General features: G+C 54.2%; 1 protein-coding gene across 4 annotated transcripts in view; it reads left to right on the plus strand.

The window, feature by feature from the left end:
• Positions 1-1,280: 1,280 nt before the first annotated feature.
• ACLY (ATP citrate lyase) overlaps positions 1,281-21,854 on the plus strand; it is a 40,485-nt gene continuing 19,911 nt past the window's right edge. For 2 of the 4 annotated variants that reach the window (XM_084862464.1, XM_084862465.1), the window contains exons 1-14: positions 1,282-1,433; positions 5,657-5,838; positions 7,529-7,651; positions 9,599-9,661; positions 10,122-10,312; positions 10,739-10,818; positions 11,889-12,019; positions 12,796-12,914; positions 13,641-13,777; positions 14,470-14,531; positions 15,875-15,992; positions 17,921-18,075; positions 18,571-18,661; positions 19,721-19,750. In XM_084862464.1, the coding sequence (XP_084718590.1) occupies positions 5,680-5,838; positions 7,529-7,651; positions 9,599-9,661; positions 10,122-10,312; positions 10,739-10,818; positions 11,889-12,019; positions 12,796-12,914; positions 13,641-13,777; positions 14,470-14,531; positions 15,875-15,992; positions 17,921-18,075; positions 18,571-18,661; positions 19,721-19,750 (1,459 nt within the window). In that variant the 5' untranslated portion in view covers positions 1,282-1,433; positions 5,657-5,679. Of the gene's footprint in view, positions 1,434-5,656; positions 5,839-7,528; positions 7,652-9,598; positions 9,662-10,121; positions 10,313-10,738; positions 10,819-11,888; positions 12,020-12,795; positions 12,915-13,640; positions 13,778-14,469; positions 14,532-15,874; positions 15,993-17,920; positions 18,076-18,570; positions 18,662-19,720; positions 19,751-21,854 lie in introns of all 4 variants that reach the window. The other 2 variants (XM_084862466.1, XM_084862467.1) reach the window with 2 other exon arrangements.

Raw genomic sequence — 21,854 nt, forward strand, 5'->3', positions numbered from 1 at the left:
CCCCTTCACCTCAGCTGCTCAGCCCATGATTCTCCACCCTGAAGTTAAACAGCTGTTAGGGTCAGGGAGCAGCTGCAAAGACCTACAAGACTGGGGTAATGTTTACTGCTCCAGAATGTCGGAGCAGTAAATATTATGTCCTGGGTTCTAAGACTGTCTTGATTTCAAATATTCTCCCCAACAATCTCATCAGTACCTATCATATCAGTGTCCCGGCTTTTTGGTTCAGAAAATATAGTCTGTTTCACAGATAATGGAGAAAAGCAAGGGAGCAGTTCATTCATTCCAACGTCTATGCGTGGGCTGGGGGCTGGGGGGGGGGGGTGAAGTGGGAGGTACAGGAGAATGGCAGAGATGGCCTCAGCTCTGCACTTGAAACTTCCATGAAACCGCGGTTTGGTGAGCAGGCAAGTGCGATGCATGGCACCCTTCTTCTTCTTCTTCTTCTTCTTCAATGTATTTTGTTGATTTTTTACACAGGAAGGGAGAGGGATGAGAGGGAAACATCAATCAGATGCCTCTTGCACACCCCCTACTGGGGATGTGCCCGCAACCAAGGTACATGCCTTGACGGGAATCGAACCAGGGACCCTTGAGTTCGCAGGCCGACGCTCCATCCACTGAGCGACACCGGTTTCGGCTGCATGGCACCACACTTCTAGCCTCACTTGCTCACCCCGTCCCCCGCCCAATCCCATACTGGGATATTGGGAAGTCTGGTAAGTTAGCTTCGTCTCTCAGCCTCGCCCAACCACTCAACCTAGAGGGTCCGCGTGCATGTGGGAAAGCAGTTTGCCACGGCTTTTTAAAAAGCCGGGTTAGGCAACTGGGTTCGGTGTGGCCCATTTCAGGCGGCTGGGATGCGGACGTCAGTTTTTCCCATGGGGAGACAGACAGCAAGGAGACTCCAGGTCCTCAAAGCGGCGCTACAGCCAGTTGGGCCAACAAACAACACCCTTTCCCTCCCCACTCCACACCCCCGTCGGAGTGGCGGACGGCCCAGCCCCTAAGCGATCAGGCCACGGCCCCCGGCCCGGTACGTTCTCCTCCCGGCGTAGCTCGGCCCATCTCCCCACCCGGGACTCCGCCCCCGATCCCTCCCCTGCCCAGCAGGCTCCGGTGAGGCGGCGCCCATGGTTGCATGGGAAAGATACGCTAGCGGGACTGCAAGTCCCAGCAGCCCCAGGGGTCCCGCCCACTGGGCGGGGCTACACAGGGCAGCGAATTGGGAGGGGCCCTGGCGCTCAGGCTAGGGAACGCCTGTAACCAATCGCCGGGCGGCTCGCGACGTGTGCTGATAGGGGCGGGGAGAAGCCCTCCGGGGCCAGGACAAAAGCCGGATCCCTAGCGGCCGCTGGAGGCTGGCGCGCTCCGGAGAGTGGGCGTTGGGTCCCGGCCTGCGGAGGTAGCGCCCGGCTCGGACTCTCGCAGAGGTGAGTGGCGGGCGGCTGCTTTCCCGGGAGGGCCCCCACCTGGCCCAGGAGCTTCCTGCCTCCCTCCCGCAACCCGGAACCGCCTCCACAGAGGCCGGCTCGGCGTTAACGCACCCTCCCTGCACCTCCTTGGAAGTTTTATTTTGGGGGGAGGTTAGCCTTTTAGGTTAGACTTCGTCTGAGACCCCGGCCAGCGGCCACGTGCGACTGACCCCCAACCCTCCCACTTCCAGTTTCTGGGAGTTTGCACAGGCTTCCGCCGTCCTTGCTTCTCTTCCCCCGGTGAAATCGCACTTACTCCACGCCGGCGCCCCTCACCCCTCCCGGCGCCGGTCCCTGAGCTTCCTCGGGCTTTATCGGGCCACCCCTTGCCCCCATCCGGTCCCCCGCACCGGATGCGGGGGAACGGGAAGTAGAGAGAACGGCAGTGACCTCTCGTCCCTCTCCGGCCCCTCACAAGCCGGGCTCAGGCCCTTCCTCTTAGTTCCGTGGAGTCCCCTGAGCCCCGCGCCCCAGTGCACGGAGCCACCTGGGCGTGCCGCCGCCGCCACCGCCACCGCCACGGGCCACGCGGGGCCGGGCTGCCCGAGGCCTGGCCTCGCCGCTAGGACCTGGCCATCGAGTGGCGATGCAGGAGGGACCTCCTCGCGCTTCGGTGGTGCCGTCGGGCCAAGCCTCTAAGCGACAGATGGCCGGGGTGCCCGTCTCCCTCCCCACCCTTGGCGCCGACGCCCGCCCGCCAAGGTTGGCCGAAGCCTGGTCCTCAAGGGGCCGGAGGATGCCGCCGCCGCCGCCGCCCTCCTGGCGGGCCTGGCCCGGGGCCAGTCCCCCGCGCCTGCTGCCCTCGCCAACCTTGGCAGATACTGTGTGCGGTTCCACGGAGTTATGCATGCCGTTGGGTGGGCCTCCGCCGTCTGCCCGGGAAGAGGGTTTTGGAGAGGATGGTGGGGAGCAGTGCTCAGCACGGTAACGTTGCTCTGTGTTTCAGCCAGGTCAGCTCCTTGGATTTCTGAGATGTTGGGTGAGGGACAGCTAGCCGGTAGACCCCAGCTGCCCAGACGAGTGGTTTTCACCTCTTCCAGAGCTTCTCAACTTAGGAGGCTTGGATAGGAAGATCCCTCAGGCCCCTGGCAGCTGGTGTCTTCTCCCCCATTATGACACTTTGTAAGGGGACACTCAGAACTGCCCTTAAAAAACCCGAACCTTAGAATTGCTAACCTTAAAGTGAGCACTTTTTATCTTTCCCGGAGAGAGACACTAAGTAGCATCCCCAGTGCTTCTGCTCCCCTGGCTGGGTCCCAGCTGTGCGTTCCTGGGAAACAGGCTCCTTTCATTCAGCCTCCCCTGTGGGCTGCTGCTGCCTTCGGTGAACTCAGCCCTGGGTCACATACCCTGTCTGCAGAAAAGACCCCATTCAGCTCATTAGGTCCCTCCTGGGGGGGTGGGGGGAGAGGGAGAGAGAGAATGTGTAGTGTGTGTGTAATGTGTTATAGGTTCCCAGAGAGAAAGAGAAAGAGAGAGAAAATGAATGTGTAGTGAGTGTGTAATGTGTTATAGGTTCCCAGATGGTTTACCCACTTAACTGTTACTAAGTAACAGTTTCTCGGGCCTCACAGAAGACCCCTGAGGTCTTAGCTCTGCCCTGAAACCATCTGTCACCAGTTTGACAGCACATCCAGACTAAGATTTTGTGTGTGGGTGTGTGTGTGTGTGGGGGGGAATCCTAAAACCCAGATTGGTATCCACTGTAAGTCTCGTTGTCACAAGCACATGTTGACTGAAGGTCCGGGGCTGTGGGGTGGTAGTCACAGGTGATAGTCACAGCGAGTACCTGGAAATGCTCTGCATAATGGGGTATGTGCACTTTTCTTTTTTTTTTTTTTGACTTTCTGATGCTCGGATGAGTTTGAGATTTCAAATAGGTTAAGAGCCGCTGCCCTAGAGAGACTTCAAGACCCGTTGAATGATTAAACTTGTGACTTCTCTCCACCCAGTCCACCCCCTGGTTTGTGAGCCTTGGTGCCTATGCTGAGGCCGTTCTTTTCCTGCTCTTATTCTCTTTACTGTCCTTGAGAGGGCTTGTCCCATCTAAGCCAGACCGCTCTGGTGGCAAATCTTTTTATTTTCTATCCTGCATCACCCCCTCCTTGTGTCTTTTCCCGTCTTCTTTTGAGGACTTTATGGGGATGAGCTCTTGGATCTGGATTTGATCTGGTGCTCAAGAAAATGGTGATTTTTTTTATTTTATTTTTTTATTCGGCTACAGAAGTCCCTTTTCTCACCCCTTCCTTTCCAAAGTCGGGTCTCTGTCTGTTTTGGCAGGTGCCGAGTTTGGGGGAGTGTCCTCCTGGGAGTGTCTGTCAGACCTCTCTCTGTTGGAGAGGCTTAGCTGCGGGCTTCCTCCTCCTGGATTTTCTGATCGCTTGCGCCTAATGTGTCTGAACTGCTGAAGGTGGCAGAAGCTGTCCTCTCCTTTCTCTGCTTGACCTGCCCTGGGCTGCACTCTGTTTGGGAGGCGAGTGGGGGCCGGTGTACCCATCTGATTTCAGGACCAGTTTTTCTGGTCTGAGTCAAGAAGGTTGGGAAATGGAGCTGGAGCGGGTGGGGGTGGAGGACTGTGGGACAGTCGGGCCAACGGAGGCATCCCCTTCTGAAACTGGAGGCATCCCCTTCTGAAACTCCCGTTGGGCTGGGGCTAGAAGTCATTTCGGGGGGAGGCCAGAAAAGGGAATGTCTTGTTTGAGCCCCTTCCCTGCTCTCCCACTTTGGGCCAGACAACCACACTGAATGCGCCTATTGTGCCCGGCCCTAGACCAGCTGGAGGCCGAGGGAACCGGCCAAGCCAGGATTAGAACCTGAAGCTCCAGCCTGGCCGTTCGGGAGGGAGGTGCAGAGTGGCCCCGGGTACACCGGCCTTTCCTGAGCCGGGAATGTATGTTCAAACCAGCCACCTCCCTCACTCTGCCCTCCTTTATTGCACTTGCCTTTTCTCCTCCAGCAAAGTCCACAGCTTCAGTTCGGGATCTTTGTGGGCGAGACAGGAGTGTCTTTTCATGATATGGCAAGCTCTTAGCATGATGACTTGGGTTCCTTTCTCTCCCCTGTCCCTCTCCTCAACTCACTCTTGTCACTACCCACGGGAGAGAAGGAGTGTATCAGAGCAAAGTGGCGGGGAGGGGAATGAAATGGTCACACAGACCCTTTTTTTGAGGTGAAGAGGGGACATGCCTGTTCCTTTTAGAAATGGTCTTTCTTCTTGAGCTGAAGTGTGGGGTTTTCTGGGGTAAAAGGGTTTGGGTCCCCTACTAATAGTTAGGCTTCTTGAACAAGTTATCGTAACACCTCTGAGCTTCTGTTCCTCATCTAAGAAACAGGGTTATGAATCTCAGAGCAGCTCCCAGGGCTCACATAAGGTGAGTTTCTGTGTGCATGTGACTAAGGATGATTTCTGCCTCCCCCCCCCAGCCCTGGCTCAGTTAGAAGCGACCAGTTCAGGGTGGTCCCCCGGGAGGCTCTGTTTTGCTCTAAGTTAGCAGCTGGGTGACTCAGTGGACTGAGTGGGTTGCACTGAAGGTCATAGCTCCCCACCCTGTGTCTGCTCTGAACTCAGGGGTGGGGGTGTGGTGCCCTGGGGGAAATGAGCTTTAAGATACTTTTCTCTGTTTCTCAGGGGGCTTTTCTTGCCCAACGCTAAGTAAACTTGTTGACCCGACCTTCAGCTTGTAGGGGTGTGTGTGTGTGTGTGTGTGAGTGTGAGTGTGAGTGAAGTGGGTGAATCTGGGTGTGGGGGAGACAAAACCTGTAGGGGGAGTCAGACCAGCATTGCACAAGTTGGCTGCTCTCCCCACAGGTCACAGAACCAAAGGGAGTGTTTCAGTGTCTGTGTGCCCACCTTGGGTGGGACCAGCACTGAGGTTTGGGTCATACCACTGATAATGCTGTTCTCCCCATCCATCCGCCTTGGTTGTAGGGTGAATGTTGGCATGAGTGAGCTGGTTTGCCTAGAGGGAGTAGAGATAGGATTGAGGCCAAGGGTCAGAGAGGAAAGGCCAGCCTTCTTACCATCTTCCCTCCCCCACCATTTCCTGATCCTCCTCTGTGTTTGGGAACCCACCCCTCTGGAGAAGTGCTGAGCTCTGGCTGGACTGTCTGGGGCAGCTGGGTGTGCGACTGCCCTGCTGGAGAAGACAGTGCTTCCATTTTCTGCCCCTTCTGACCAACAGGTCGAGCAGGTCCCTCTGCAGCCATGTCGGCCAAGGCGATTTCAGAGCAGACGGGCAAAGAACTCCTTTACAAGTTCATCTGCACCACCTCGGCGATCCAGAACAGGTTCAAGTATGCCCGGGTCACCCCTGACACAGACTGGGCTCGCCTGCTGCAAGACCATCCCTGGCTGCTCACCGAGGTGAGTTTGTCCCCCTCAGACCCTTCATCCAGGCCGAGTTCGAGAGAAAGCAGCCAGTTTGTTGGAGATGTGCACATGAGTCATGAGACGGCAGACTGCCTGCATCAGTGGGCAGCATGCAGTGGGCCGAGCAGGGTTTTTGTTCAAGACGTAATGGGAAAAATATCACCTGTGGATATTTTTTCCATTCGTTTTTAGAGAGAGTGGAAGGGAGATGGGGACAGAGAGAAACAAAGACAGATGTTGATGTGAGAGAGACACATCAGTTGATTGCCTCCCCGCACACACCCCAACCGGGACCAGGGATCGAACCTGCAACCCAGGTACATGCCCTTGACCGGGAATCCAACCCACAACCCTTTGGTACTCGGCTCGACGCTCTAATGACTGAGCATACCTTCCAGGGCTGAGCAAGGTTTGGTGTTCAGCTCCCTGCATGTTAAGGTACGCTCGCATGGCATACAGAGCATGGGCTTGGAGCTGGACAAATAAGTCCAAATGTCAGCCTTCTGTTTATTAACCATGTGGCCTGGAGCAAACCATTTTACCTCTCTGAGTTTCATGGGCATAACCCTCACCATGTGAGCTGAAAGGATTAGTGGTAAGATCAGGAAAACCTTAAGTGTGCCTGGCACTTGGTAGATGCTCAGTGAAAAGTAGGTATGCGTGTCATCCCCACCTGCCCCACCCCCACCCCCACCCGCACACACACTCCCCAGTGGAGCATATCACGAATGGCAGGGCCATTAGGAAGTGTGACATTGTTCTTTGTGAGGAATGGCTAACGGCCTTGGGTGGGGGGCAGCTTAGCATAGAGGCTCTTCTTTGGATCCCTGAGGGCACTGCTGGGAAGCTTAGACTTTGCCAGGGCCTGGAGAGCAGCACTAGGACCAATGAGGGGTTTCAGGAATGCACATGTCTTCCCACTGGGAGGCGGCCCACCCTCAAAGGGAGCTGCCTCTGGAGATAGTGCATTTCCTGGCACTGGGATGTATGAGCAGTGTCGGGGGGCTTCTTTTTGGGCTTGTAGACAGGGATGGCGTTGACCAGGTGACCTCTCTGGTCCTTTGTCACCCCAATGTTCTATCACTCTGTTCTTCCTTTAGGAACACTGCCTGGCCCATGCTCTGAGTGTGGGGGAGATAAAGGCTGGTGGTTAAATCTAAAGCTCATGGTTTATTGACGCTAAGATACCACATAGGGGGAGGGAAGGGACTCATTTATTTAGCAGGTTTTTGGTGAACACCTACTCTAGGCCAGGCCCTATCCTGGGCAGGGATAGTTCTAGATTCCTGGTTTTCAAGAAGGATGTAGGGCGCTGTGGGACAGGTGAGGGAAGCATCCAGGAGTTGACCCTAAAAGAGGGGTGGGATTGGTTTGGGGAGCAGGGTGGATTGTGCTTTGTGTCCCCAAACTGTCACCTCTTTTTAAAAAAAAATAAATTTTTATTGATTTCAGAGAGGGAGAGAAACATCAATGATGAGAGAGAATCATTGGTTGTCTACCTCCTGCACGCTCCCTACTGGGGATCAAGCCCGCAACCTGGGCATGTGTCCTTGACCCAAATTGAACTCAGGACCCTTCACTCCAAAGACTGGGTGCTTTATCCACTGAGCCAAACCGACTAGGGCTGTCACTTCTACTCCACCTTCTCTTTCCTTGCTCTAAATACAAACTTCTCTCATTCCAGAACCTGGTGGTCAAGCCAGACCAGCTGATCAAACGGCGTGGCAAGCTGGGCCTAATTGGGGTCAACCTCACTCTGGATGGCGTCAAGTCCTGGCTGAAGCCGCGGCTGGGACAGGAAACCACTGTGAGTCTGGGCATAGGGTTGGGGTGGCCGTGCTGTGGTTGCAGAAGCAAACACGGTCACTCTAGATTAGTAACTGTATAGGTCACCCCACACTGGTAAGATTGCAGCTAGGGGAAGGCAGAGTCCTATGGAGCCGACTTAGGGCCAGACGTGGTGCTCGTTCCCACCTCCCCCATCAGGGAATGGCCAGATGTGCTGCAAAAGTGACCCCAGTACAATTCGAGAGCAACGTGGAAGTGGTCTTCATTTATATGGGCAATCTGAGATGGGACTCTGAGGCCCATTCTGGGAATTCCTTTCTTTTCAACTTCCACAAAGGTCTTGGTAGCTTGTCATTACATGGAAACCCTAAGAGGGTGGGTAGAAAAGTTGAAGAAGAGAGATGCAGAATCACTGAAGCAGAGGTATGACTTGGCCAAGAATCTAGAACAGGACAGTTAATAACACTGATGAGTAAATTAAATTAAGTTCTTGGCTTCTCCTGGCTTGGTGTATAATCTCATCGCTGTAGATGAGAGAGCTAAAGTGAAATATGATTTGGGAAGGTTAAAAGATGCTCGGAAATAAAATTGCATTTCTTCTCACTCCCAAAGGGAGCTGGAGAATTGAGGGGAGGATGTGCTGATGGCTTAGCCCGGGGAGACTGTGCCCCCCACACCTGGCTTTGTCCCCTCTGGGGTGACCGTGGCCTGGGGATGATTTTCCGTGGCTCCTCGGAAATAGGAGGAAGGTGGTGATGGAGTCATCCTCCTCTCTGATTGGGCTTCCTTAAATCAGCTCTTCACCCTAATTTTGTTCTTGGCCCTATAGGTAATGAGGGATCATGAAGTTGTACATGAGCCGGGGGTGGGGATCTTAACCTTTGTGCTTCCAGGGAAAGGTCAGCAGGATTGGGGGCTGAGCAGTGTCCCCTGGGAAGTCCTCATGCTCCCTTCTCCTCAGCTGGCTGTGGAGGGCATGTCAGAGCATCTGAGCTGGCAGTAGCTTTGGCCCAGGAGCAGCTCATTACCACTGATGGATCACTGTCTGGTCTCTGACTCAGCGTGATGCATGGGCAGGCGGGGGGTTCAGGACACTGGGATGAGGGATGTCTGCTTTGGCTGCCGCCAGGGATCCACTCACACTGATTAGCTCTGCAGGCCTGTTGTCGTCAGTGATGAAAGTCTGTGTGGAAAAGTTTTTCCCGTCAAGCTCTTGCTCTCCTCTCCTCCCACCCTCCCGCCCCCACCGTGGTTCCCCGCGCCTGACTGGTCCTCGGGCTGGCTCTCCTGCCTGAGCTCGGAGATAGCCTGGATTTGTCTGAGCTCTAATTTGTGTGATGGCAGGGAGGGAGGTGACTCCCCATCTGTGTGCTTTTGGGGGTGAGACAATGTTGCAGCTCATTTATCACCCTCCAGAGGAGGCAGAAAAAGAATACGTAAGGTCAGTACATGGCTAAGTGTGGCTGCACCAGGGCCAGCAGAGGGAAGAGGGGGTCTATCTCATGAGGACTTCTTTAGCTAGGGCAGTGATTTTCAACCTTTTTCATCTCGGGGGACACAAGTCATTACTGAAATTCTGCATCACACCAAAATATATATATTTTTTGCCAATCCCACACAAAAAAAGGTATAATTTTGATTAATTCCCACTGGACGGCTATTGTGTTGGCTGTTGTCGTTTTTCTATTTGACAACCTAAGGGAAAAGAGGTCAGTGCCCCTGACTAAATAGTTATTACATGTCTTAAACTTTTTTGCAGCACAGTTGATGAAAATCGCTAGGTTAGGGGTCTGTGGCCCGATGGCCCTGGTTTCTGAAAAAATCCTCGCTGAGTGTTGTGGTGGTAGTGCTTGGGCTCCACCTCTGAAGGGACTTTGGGGTGGAGGGAGCAGAGGGTGCTTCCTCCTTCTGCCCTCAGGAGGAAGACATGCGTCCATCTAAGCTTTATCTCCCATCATCTCTGTAGGTGGGCAAGGCCAAAGGCTTTCTCAAGAACTTCCTGATCGAGCCCTTTGTTCCGCACAGTCAGGTACGTGTGAGGTGGCTCCAAGCTGGGCTTTCTCCCCCCTGGAGCCTTCAGTTTGTTTACCCTAAAGTGATGAAAGGGGAAATTAAGCTGCTGGAGAAAAGTCAAAGGAACCAGAGTCTCAGAAGCTGCACTGAGGGCCTGTGGGGCCTTCGGAGCGGGGAGTCCAGAGATGAAGGAAGGGCTTAGTTTGCAGCCAGGAGGAATCAGGCCTGGTGACTTCCTGTGCTGAGATGAGAAAGACTTGAAGGCAGAACCCCCTTCCCCAGATCGAGTCCTGCTGGCTGAGGGTGGACTGTCAGCGAGCCAGGCGGAGGCCTCTTCTCTCCACTTGTCCCCTGGGGAGGGGGAGTGGTAAACAGGTCTCCCTTGGTGAGTGTTTTTAGAAATGACACCACAGGGGCTGGGCTCCTTGTCCTCCGTCCAGTGCCCCCACCCACCTGGTGCTCTTGTCCCCTGCAAGGCGGAGGAGTTCTACGTCTGCATCTATGCGACCCGACAAGGGGACTACGTCCTGTTCCACCACGAAGGGGGGGTGGACGTGGGCGATGTGGACACCAAAGCCAAGAAGCTGCTTGTCAGGGTGGACGAGAAGCTGGATCCTGAGGACGTCAAGAAACACCTGCTGGTCCATGCCCCTGGAGACAAGAAAGAGTTGAGTGAGAGGGTCTGCAGGGACGTGGCGGGGGGAATAGGGAAGGCTGGCAGGCTGTGGGCACGGCGCAGGGAAAGCAGAGTTGTCTTCTCTATCTGGGTGGCAGGCGCGCACACAGCCCCGTATCCCACCCCCCACCCCAGGTCCCAAAGAGGACAGCTGGCTGGCTCCGACTGAAATATGCCGTCAGCGTCCCTCACCTTGCCCCTGCCTGTCTGGTGCCGCCTCCTCTGGCTCCCTGCCTGACAGCTCCTTTCCGCCTCAGTGGCTGAAGAGTGATGTCCAAGGAGTGGGCTTGGCAGAGGACAGCAAAAGGGTTGGCGGGGTGTCGGGGTGGCAGAAGTGGAGCTGTCAGCGGTGGTGGGTGACATTGCTGCTGAGCCTGCTCATTGATGGATTGATTGTCTCTACCCCTCCCCCTTTAGGATTCTGGCCAGCTTTATCTCTGGTCTCTTCAATTTCTATGAGGATCTGTACTTCACCTACCTCGAGATCAACCCCCTTGGTAACTGGGTCTGGGGGTGGGGGGTGTGGTGGGACATGGTCATTGATCGCAGGGCTCCAGTGCCCACAGTAACCCTGGCCTTTACATGTGGAGGCAGTGCAGACAGGTGTGCGCAGAGAGATCTCCCAGCTCCCCGAGGGTAGGCTCCTGCGTCTGAGCTCTCAAAGGACTGGTTATTCCTCCTTAACCAGCTCCAGCTTCTTTCTTGGGCCTTAATTTGTTCTGGTTTTGGTCTGAGGGCTCTGTGGCTATGTCTGCCAGTAGGTTAGGCTAGGCTGTTTGCCTAGGACCAGGGCTGCCTCTGCACTGGTCTGACCTTTTAGGCTGTTCTTTCCTCTCTGTGCCCTCAGAGCACCCCTCGCCCCCTCCCTCCGGGAGCTGGTCAATCATTGATCCCCAAGACCAGGAAGCCTTGGTCCAAGCCTCTCAGGCAGGGAAGGAGGCAGGTGGTGTGATCTGGCTCTGGCCAGGGCTTCTGAGGGCAAAGTCCTGCTTCCAGATGCAGCTGGGGATACAGTCCCTCTAATGGACCAGATGGCTCTGTGCTAACTTAATTAGCTAAATGGCCCTGGGGAGAGGGAAGATAGATGTCCAGTGAGGTGGCAATGAATGAACCCTGCTGGCGTGGGGCCCAGTGTACCCTCACGCCTTCCCACCCGTACCCCCACCCCCACCGAACAGTGAGGCTTCCTGGCCAGACTGCAAAAGCCCAAATGTGCATACCTAGAGGGTCTTCTGACAGCAACCTATACCTTTAAACGTTTTTTAAATCATGGATGGATGAATATTTAAGGCACATTGTGTAGCATTTTATAGAAAATGTTTAAAAATTGCCATAGCGACTTTCCTATTATATTACCTATCGGACTCCTAGGGTTTGTTTTTTGTCTTTGATGGTGGGAAGCTGTGTTATCATAAGAGTTATTCTGGTTTCTTGCCGAATGAGGAAGTCGGCCTGTATGAGAGCTGGACCTTGGGAGTGGGGTATGGGGAAGTCTGGGGAGGGGTTTGGAGGTTAGTGGTCATCTCTGCTTGGGGCCAGTGTCCGATTGCTTCTGCTTTTCTCGCAGTTGTGACCAAAGATGGCGTCTACGTGCTTGACTTGGCAGCCAAAGTGGATGCCACCGCTGACTACATCTGCAAAGTGAAATGGGGTGATATAGAGTTCCCTCCCCCCTTTGGGCGGGAGGCTTATCCAGAGGTAAGCTGCTTTGGGGAGGAGATGGAGAGTGTTGGGGGCGGGGGAGGGTGACTAATCTCAGATGAGCAGTTGGCCCCATAGTGGGCTATATATTTGGCAGGGAAAGGAAGGTCGGGAGCCATTTAATTTTTTTAAAACTCCAAAGGGGATGGGAGGTGGGAGTCAGCCAAGCCTCTGAATCCTGGCCAGAAATCCTTTTAGACTTCTCTCGCAATCAGCCTCCCGGGGCTCTTAGTTTGATTTGTTACTTCTTGGTCATTCCGAGTGGCCCCCCCTAATCCTGTCAGAAAGGTAGCTCTCTGCCACTTGCTGAGAATCTTAATTGCTCCTTTTCTCCCCATCCTCTCTGAGATCTCACAGCAGAATCGGGCTTGCAGGGCATGACGTAATCCAGGCCAGTGGAAGAGGCTGGGCTGGCAGAGGGCTAGGGTCTGTGGAGGGAGAGGGTGGTGTGATGTACGCTACAGATGCTGGGAGTGGGGGCTGTTCTAGAAGCAGTGACATAACCAAGGCTTGGGACTTGGATAGAGGGTCAAGGACTTGAAGTCAGAGATAAAAGAATTGGGAAATTTGCCCTCAGTGGTGACAGCGGAGATGGGTGGTTTTTGTATTGAAGATGCCATCATGTTTTGTCCCCCCTTTTTCCTGGCTCTTTAAGGCAAATGAGGACCTCTTCATGTGTCTTCAGGGAAAGGGGAGGGAGGAAGAGTCCTGCGATCCGGGATCTTGGTGAAGGGGATGCCCACAGGGCCCACCTGTTGTTGTCTGATCCCTAGGAAGCTTACATTGCAGACCTGGATGCCAAAAGTGGGGCGAGCCTGAAGCTGACCTTGCTGAACCCCAAAGGGAGGATCTGGACCATGGTGGCTGGAGGTGGTGCCTCCGTCGTGTACAGGTGACTGAGCGGCTACTGAAGGAGCCAGTTGGGTCACATGTTCACAGCCTGGATCGAGCCTCACCTGGAGGTCTCTGGTGCAGAGCAGGAATCGCGGGCCTGCCAGAGGGGCCCATGCACCTTCCTGTTTGCTTCAAAATGAAGTTATTTTGATTAGTTTTAGTTCTTGGAATTAGTAATGTGGATTCCACAGCAAATACAGAAAACGAACCAGAAAGTGAATGTTGCTGTGTCCCCACAGGTCACAGGTGAACATACGTTTCACTCGGTGGAGATGCTGGGCTCCGAGTCCTCACCCTTTGTGATGATGGCTGGTTTTCCACTGGAAGCCCAATAGTCCTCTCCTTTCTGGGCTGTGATGGGTCACACCCCTGCCTGCTTGGCTGGGCTTCCCTCCGGCTGCAGCAGTTTTCCTTCTCATTGGGCGGCCTGGCAGGGACGTGTGGAATGTGCACTTTTCCTTTGTGTTGGGAGATGCTCTTTGTTCACTTTATTTGCCATCGTCAGTCAGTCCAGGGCCCCACGGTGGCCCAGCGCTGGCAGAGTGCATTGCCTGGGAGAGCCTTGAAGTGTCACTTGTGGGGCTTGAGGGTCTGAGGTCTGAAGGTCAGTTCCATAGTCTGACTTGAGGGCTTTGGAGGCGCCTGCGTGCCCTCCCCGTCACCAGGCTGCCACCCTCTGCTGCTAGAGTTGGAGCCAGCACTGACTTTCCTATCTCCCTGGCAGTGACACCATCTGCGATCTAGGGGGAGTCAATGAGCTGGCAAACTACGGGGAGTACTCGGGCGCCCCCAGCGAGCAGCAGACCTATGACTATGCCAAGACGATCCTCTCCCTCATGACCCGGGAGAAGCACCCCAATGGTGAGACTCACGCCCCTTCCTCGGGATGGCCCAGTGTGCTACAGGGAGAAGAGCTTTGGGCTTAGGAGGCACGGAGATTGTGAGATTGTGGTCCTGGTACTTTGCAACACGGGGCTACTCACTTAACTTAAGGACCTCAGTTTCCCTGACTGTGCAGTGGGCAGTGATAGCATCTCTCAGATGAGGGTCTATGAGAGGATAAGGAGGTGATGTGTACTTAAAGCCCCATGAGCAGGTGCAAGCAGGTGCTCTCACTATGACTGATATCAACTGTGCTTAGTGGCCCAATTAGACATTTGTTACCCGACCCTGTCATTTCAGCCTCCTTTTACCGCCTGTCCCGTGTTGGGGACTATACATACCAGTTAGCCTACCCTGAAGCCAGAGGGAGTGGGATTCCCACCAGGTGTATGCAGAAACCAAGTTGGGTGTCTGGATGGCCGTCTAGGAATGACGTAGTAGAGAGTCTGTGGATTTGGGTTAACCCCCTGCTCGGTGATGGAGGTGATGGAGAGGGGGCTGATAAGGCTGTCAGTCATCAGGAGACCAGCCTGTTTCTCCTACCTCTGTACTGATACCTCCTAACAGTTGGGAGACCCTTGCTCAGTGGAGAGAACTCTCAGGTGGCTTTCTGATAAGATGCTCAGGTCTATCTTTCTAACCCTTTTTGATTTCTCTTACTCCAAACCCAGGCAAGATCCTCATCATTGGAGGCAGCATCGCGAACTTCACTAATGTGGCTGCCACATTCAAGGTAATCGGCCATAGTGACTGCAGTTTCTGAGGAGCATGGGTTTGGAGGAACCAGGAAAGGGAGGTCCTCACAAGCAAATTTAAGACAGGTGCAAGTTCCCATGACTTACCCATTCCAGAGAGAGGCTCTTGGTCCAGGGTTCCTTGTGGCGGCTGCAGAAGCTATGTCTGGATCTGAAGCTGTGTCTCTGGGCAAGCAGCTGGCACTCGCTGGGCCATAATTCTTCCATCTGAGCTGTGGGGAGAAGGCGAAATTCTGCCATCCCCCCTTTCAGGACTAGTTCTTAAAGAAGTATCTTAATGGACCCGCATTTTGAATGCTCCACTGTGAGACTGGGTTCTCTGCAACTCCTAGTCTTTTGTCTCTCAGTCATCAATCTCCTCTCCAAAATGTCAGAATGTGGAAAGTGTTTTTACGACCTGGAGCTCCTGGTTATCTAGCCAGGGGCCCGTCAGCCTGATCCCTGTGCACAGGTCAGGGCTGTGGGCACAGTTTTAAAAGTGACAGGGGGTCAACAAGGATGACAGAGGTAACATGTCTCAAGAATCATTCCCTTCAAGGTAGCCATCCGAGGAGGCCATTATTATTCCACTGTTAGATGCTCACTGAAGCTGTTCAAAAGAATGTGCCCCATCTGGTACTTTTCACATAGGTTTTGAGAATAATGAATAAATAAATGTCAACCTTAAAAGTCTGAGCGCTCAAGATGTGGAGGACCAGGCCTCATCAGACTGCCTAAAACGGGTCCCTAATTGGACCCGATTCAGCAGACAAATCTGAAACAGATCAATCTCGACTGCTTTGTTTTAACTGCTGAGCATTCCCATAATAAAGCCAGCCCAGGTGATAAGGGTGGTGAGGTCTGGGACAGGAATTGTGTGCAAGGCCCTCGGTGACAGAAATTAGACTCCTGGCTCAGTATACTCCCTCCATCTGGAGAGACAAAATGGGTACACACCTGTACATTCTCTCATTTCCAAACTCGATACCCATTGTAGGGGCTGTTCCCCTAAATTTCTTAAAGAAGCTTTTGCAGGACATTGACTGTATTTTTTTTTTTATTTATTTTTTTTATTTGTTATTCCTCACCCAAAGATATGTTTAGAGAGAGGAAGGGAGAAAGAGAGAGAGAAACATCAAGGATAAGAATCATTGATTGGTTGCCTCCTGCACACTCCCTACTGGGGATCAAGCCTGTAACCCCAGCATGTGCTGTGACCAGAAATTGAACCGTGATCCCCTGAGTCATGGGTTGATGCCCAACCTCTAAGCTACTACACCAGTCGGGCATTATGGCTGCCTGACTTGTAACCACATGTCTGTCTGTCCCTTTGTACTTCCAGGGCATCGTGAGAGCGATTCGAGATTACCAGGGCCCCCTGAAGGAGCATGAGGTCAAAATCTTTGTCCGAAGAGGTGGCCCCAACTATCAGGAGGGCTTACGGGTGATGGGAGAAGTTGGTAAGATGGGGACCTTTTCTTTCCCTCCCTCCCTGAGCGTCGGTGGCCTGCTTCCTTGGGATTCCTGAAGGAGTCAGTCTGTGAACACTTGCGTGCTCTCCCGCTCCCCTCTCTGGATATGCAGCTCGCTTCTACTGCCACTTTCTGCCCTCAGCATAGACCTGTCCTAAACTTCAGAATGGGCAGTAATGCATTTTCTTTTTCTTTAAAAAAAAATAAAAATATTTTATTGACTTTTTACAGAGAGGAAGGGAGAGGGATAGAGAGTTTGAAACATCTATGAGAGGGAAACATCGATCAGCTGCTTCCTGCACCCCTCCCCACTGGGGATGTGCCTGTAACCGAGGTCCGCAGGTCGACGCTCTATCCACTGAGCCAAATGGGTCAGGGCAGTAACGCATTTTCATTCAGTTATTTGTTTAACAAATATTCAGGGGGAACATCTGCTCTGTGCTAAGCACTGCGGTTACAGCGACTGCAGGATGCATGGCAGACAGCGTGGCCCTTGTGCACTTGAGGACGTTGGCTGTTATGTCAGGTTCGCTAAGTGCATGAAGGAAGACATCAGGGTGAAGGGGGAGTGTGTGTGGGAGGGGACGGGCAGTTTTTGCGGGGTGATCAGAGAATGCTTGACTGGATAGGTGACCTGGAAAAGAGGAGGGAGCAGGCCAGGGGTGACTGTCAGCAAAGGAAAGGGCAGGTTCAAGGCCCTGAAGCGGGAGTGTGTCCACGTGTGCAGGCCCCGTGGGGGTGGCCGTGGGATGGGGCTGGGTGTTGGAGCTGGAGGGGCAGCGGGTGTAGGCATGTGAGGCTAGTACAGGTCCTAGGAAATCCTTGGCTTTGACCCTGGGTTGGCAGCTGTGGGGAGACTCTGGCCTGAGGAGTGACACAGTTTGACTTAGGTAACCAGCAGCCAGGATAGAAGCAGGGAGAGCTCTTAGGAGGCTGCAGCAGAGCCCAGGACAGTGGTGGCCTGGATGTGAGGGGTGAGGGGGCAAGGCTCTGGTAACTGGTAGAAAAGGAGAGCTGTGCCCCTCGCTGAGCTTAGGGAGGAGGGGGTAAAGGCCTATCACTCAGCGTTTTCAAGAAGTCTGGGACCACATCTTGTCAGTCAGGACTACAATCAGGTCTCCCTAAGTTGACCTGATCGAACCTGGAACCTGTGAGCATTGGGACCAGCAGCTTTGGTCTTGGGTAAAATGCAGCCCTCATTGCCAAGAGCAGTGGTGTGGGGAGCAGGGGTTCATGTGAAGTGCCCGAGGGGTGCCAGACATGAGGCTTTTGCTAGTGAGAGATTGGAGAGAAAAAATCTTCTCATCTTCCCAGTTTTCCAAATCTGGTGTCCATGGCAAACACCAAACCTACCTCAGTCAGTTGAAGCAGTGCCAAATCCTCATTGCCCCCCAGAACTGAGTGCCTGCCGTGGACCCAGCCTTCGGGCCAGCGCAGTGAATGTCACTCAGTCACAGTTGGGACATTAAACAAGTAAACAATTATTGGAACAAGATGCTGTCAGGGCTCTTCGCGGTGAAGCAAGCAGGGTGGTGTGGAGAAGAACAGGTTTCAAGGTCATCGGGAGGAGGCACTTGAGCTGAATGACCAGAACAGCTGGGTAAAGGTCTGGGATGAAAGCTCCATGCGGAGGAAGGAGCAGGGGCCAGGCCCAGGAGGGGCCATGTGAGGTCGGGGTGGGTCGGTGTGGGAGAGCCAGGGTCTAGGCTGTGAACGGGAGGAGTGCAGACTCTGATGCTGCTTGTGCTCACAGGTTCGTTGCTGGTGAAGATGTGACAGCTGACTGTGCTGCAGACTTGGTCTTGCACAGGAAGTGCCAGGCATCAGGCAGGACCTTACAGGACCTTTGCAGAGTCGTGTGGACTTGGGCCCTTATTTGAAGACTTGAATGACGGACTCTCTCCCTTCCTTCGCAGGGAAGACCACTGGGATCCCCATCCACGTGTTTGGCACCGAGACTCACATGACGGCCATTGTGGGCATGGCCTTGGGCCACCGCCCCATCCCCAATCAGCCGCCCACAGCCGCCCACACTGCGAACTTCCTCCTCAACGCCAGTGGCAGCACATCGGTAGGTGCCCGCTGGCCTCTACCATAAAGCCTGCCATGCTATTTTTGTCAGCCCCTCACACCCCCATCCCATCCAGTACATGGTGCCCCTCCTCTGTCCCTAGCCATTTGGGGACATTGGGGAAACAGAGGGGGAGAGGCGGCTGTGGTACTACATGGTTGGTTTCTGGATTTCGGCCAGTTTTTTTTCTATGCCAGCCAAGGTAGTATTGTATATGGAAAGATCAGGTTTTTTAAAAATCAGACCCGAGTTCAAATCCTGCTGTGGGTGGGACTTTGGCAGTTATGCCTGCTCAGAGCCTCAGTTTGCTTACCTGCAGCCTGGAGACAATTCTGATTCCTGTCTCCGGAGGCTGTTCGAATAGCGCTTTGGAAGCAGCTTATAAAGAACTGCTGTGACAAGTTCTTGTTCCCTGATTTCTCTGGGGCCTCAAGGACCAATGGCTCTTTCCCCCCGGGCTGCCTGTGACTCTTCCTCCCTCTCTGCCTCACCCAGGCCGCAGCCCTCAGCAGGACTGCATCTTTTTCCGAGGCCAGGGCAGATGAGGTGGCACCTGCAAAGAAGGCCAAGCCCGCCGTGCCATCAGGTAAGTCCCAGCGGTTTCGGGTCCTCCCTGCCTCCTTCCCTTTCTGGGCCTCGCTGCACCAGCAGCGGTGAGGGAAGGGGTTGGGCTTTGCTGTGAGAGTGGGCATGGTGCGTGAGGTGGGAACAGATGGGAGGCCGCGCTGAGCCTTCCCAGTGGTCTCCCCTGGTGCTGAGGACTCACGCTCTACCTGGGTCACTTCACTCCCCACTGTTTCTGTTCTTCCCCCTACTTCCTGTGGGCAGGTGTGATCTGGGCAGGGAGGTTATGGAGGAGACAGGGTTACAAAAATTCCAGGAGGTGGGCAGGTCTCCCAGACTCTCCTCCCAAGTGGAGGGCAGAACAGGCTCCTGTATATCGGTAGCTCCTGCCCACCCCATCATCCTGGGGCTCCTACAAAGATACTCCTTTCCACCACAAGGACTCCACTGTCTACCAGCCCATCTGTACTTTGCCTCCTTTGTCTCCATCCTCTGACTTACCAGAGGTGTGATCCTGGCCAGCCAGCCCTGACAACCAGCGTTCAGTAACTAGCTTTTGGGCTGGTGTGGCCTGTGCACCCTCTCCTAGTACACACCGACAGAGTGCCTGAGGCATTTCGTGAAATAGTGACACTGGCTCCAGGCACCAGATTTGGAAGCTACTGTCCTGCAGTTCCCAAACCCACAGCCCAGAATGGCAGGTCCAGCCCAGTCGGCCTCATCATCGTGTGCTTTGTAGGGACGAGGGACTGGTGTTAAGAGGCTGGGACCGGGCCAGCTGTCCCTTCAGAGGCCCGGGGGTGCGGGGGGCAGAGATTCAGTGTTCAGCATACCCTCTAAGCCTTCGTGTCCTTCCTGTCCCCTTTTGGCCCCTGGCTCTTTCTCGCTTTCGCTCTGCTGACCAGTGCTGTCTTCTCTTTTGCTGGCCTTCCTCCTGTCTCTTGTGGAATAGATGAGAGATGGTGAGGGCGTCAACCTTGCCAGGCTTGTCCAGGGGACCCTTCCCTATTCCCACCCTCTCCCTCCAAAGCCTCCAGCCATCAGCAGGTCACTCAGTTGCCTTGGTCATTTTCTTTGACAGATTCAGTCCCAAGTTCAAGATCCCTGCAAGGTAGGACGCCCCTGCCCTGCCCAAATCTGCGTGTGGCTTGTTAGTGGGTCTCACTAACCGTTTGCTTTGTTTCCCCTCCCCTTTGGGTTGCAGTGCTGTGTGGTATATTTTGTTCCTGCCTCGGTGTGGTCTGCCCCCAAGCCCTAGTCTTGGCTCTCTCGCCCTTCCCGCTTCTGCTCGGGTCAGGCCCCCACTCAGTGCTCTCCTGGCCATGTGGCTGTCTCTGGCTCAAAACTTGGGGTTGAGGGGGTGGAGAGCCAGGCCCACAGCTTGGAGAGTGGAGTGGTGCTGAGGAGAGAGAGTCCTCCTGGGAAGGAGGGAGCCATCAAACCAAAGGGGAAGGGGCAGAGCCCAGAGGGTGAGGACAAGAGCCATGGTCTTCCCCGATTCTCATCAACATCTGATGGTTTCATTTCTTACCTTCCTCTCCTCGGCCTCACCACTGCTGACTTTATCCCAGGGCTGTCATATCAGGGACAAGCTCAGGTTTCCTGGGGTTTGGGTGGGAGATAGGATAGGGCAGGAGAGGTCACTGTTTAGGATAGGTGCTCTCTGCATGTCCTCACCCAGAACACACCTGCTCACCTGCTCACAGCCTCAGGACTGCCTTTAATTTCTTGACTTGCACAGCCTGGGAGATTTTACCCGGGGGAAGGGGAGTCTTCTGATGATATTTGACCCCTTTCTTACTCAGGGGAGGGGAGGAGAAGGAATAACTAGACAGGGTTATTTATGCCCCTTCAGAAAGGCCAGCAGTCCCTACACCATCTGGCAAGACCCATTGTTCCCTAACAAGCATGATCTGAGGCTGAGCTGTGCAGAGAGAATGGGCCACTCTCGTTCTAAGAGCTCGTCCACCCGTGGGGAGGAGTTGATGCTGAGCTGAGACGTGGGAGGGGAAGGACAGCTTGTACCAGGGAGGGCCCTCCCCTCAGCGGTCTGGAGGAGGAGCCTAGTGGGGGCTCTTAGCCCCAGAGCAGGTTTCCCTCTGGGGTCTCCTTGCTGCTGGTGGGCTGAAGATTGCCCCCATCGGCTTTGGCTCCTCTGTACAAGGAGGTGAGCACTCTGGTCCTGCCCCTTTCGTGCTGGAGGTGTAGAGACCTCAGGCTTTGTCTGATTCCTGTCGCCTCTTGGACAGACAGATGTGTGAATGTGCGCACGCTGACTCCGTGTGGGCTCCCTCGAGGACGGGAGTGGCAGGGCTTCTCTTCCTCCTCACTTGCACAATTGAGCTGTCATCCTGGCTCTGATGCTGGATGACCTAGGATCTGAGTCATCTGGCATCTCTGGGCTTCAATTTTCTGGGATTGAGAAGTGACAGTACTGGATTAGGTGGCTTCGCTTTTCTGTGATCTCATGTCTTGTCAGAATCCAGTTGGGTCCGGTGACAGTAAATCCCGGGTATTTGCAACAACAGGAGTCTGTGTCATGAGAAGCTTATGGCTGTGATGGAAGAGGCGGGCCTGCGGAGATGAGAATTCTGTATGCCTTGGGAAATTGAGCTTTTAAAAAAAATATATATATATTTTTTTTTATTGATTTCAGAGAGGAAGTCAGAGGGGGAGAGAGATAAAAACCTCAGTGATGAGAGAGGCTCATTGATTGGCTGTCTCCTGCCCTCCCCTACTAGGGATCGAGCCCACAACCCGGGCATGTGCCCTTGACTGGAGTTGAATCTGGGGCCCTGAGCCAAACCAGCTAGAGCTTAAATTAATTTAACCAGACCTTGAACTTGGTTAGTCAAGTCTGCATTAGTACAGTAGGTTCATTAATGCCAGATGCCACTGAGCTTGGTGCACTGTTTTCCCCTGAGGGCTACTCTCTTAGCACTTCAGGGAAGGGAGGGTGAGGCCACCTGCCTGAGGGTGGTGAAGGGGCCTTTTTCTCCAACACTGAGGATCCACTTCTGCCAGATGTTTTGTTCTTTGCTTTTGCCCCCAGCCCTTTCCTGCTGGCCAGAGAGCCCATCCAAGAGCCTTGTTCTGGGCAGGGAAGAGCCACCTCGTTGAGGGAGGAGAGCAGGAGGAATAGGCAGTGTATTGCTCCCGCCTCGCCCGTGCCAGAGCCTGGCCGGAACTGAGAGATAAGGCCGAGCAAACCTCTT

The sequence above is a fragment of the Pipistrellus hanaki genome (genome assembly GCF_964339955.1).
Source record: "Pipistrellus hanaki genome assembly, chromosome: 16".
Classification (NCBI taxonomy): Eukaryota; Metazoa; Chordata; class Mammalia; order Chiroptera; family Vespertilionidae; genus Pipistrellus; species Pipistrellus hanaki.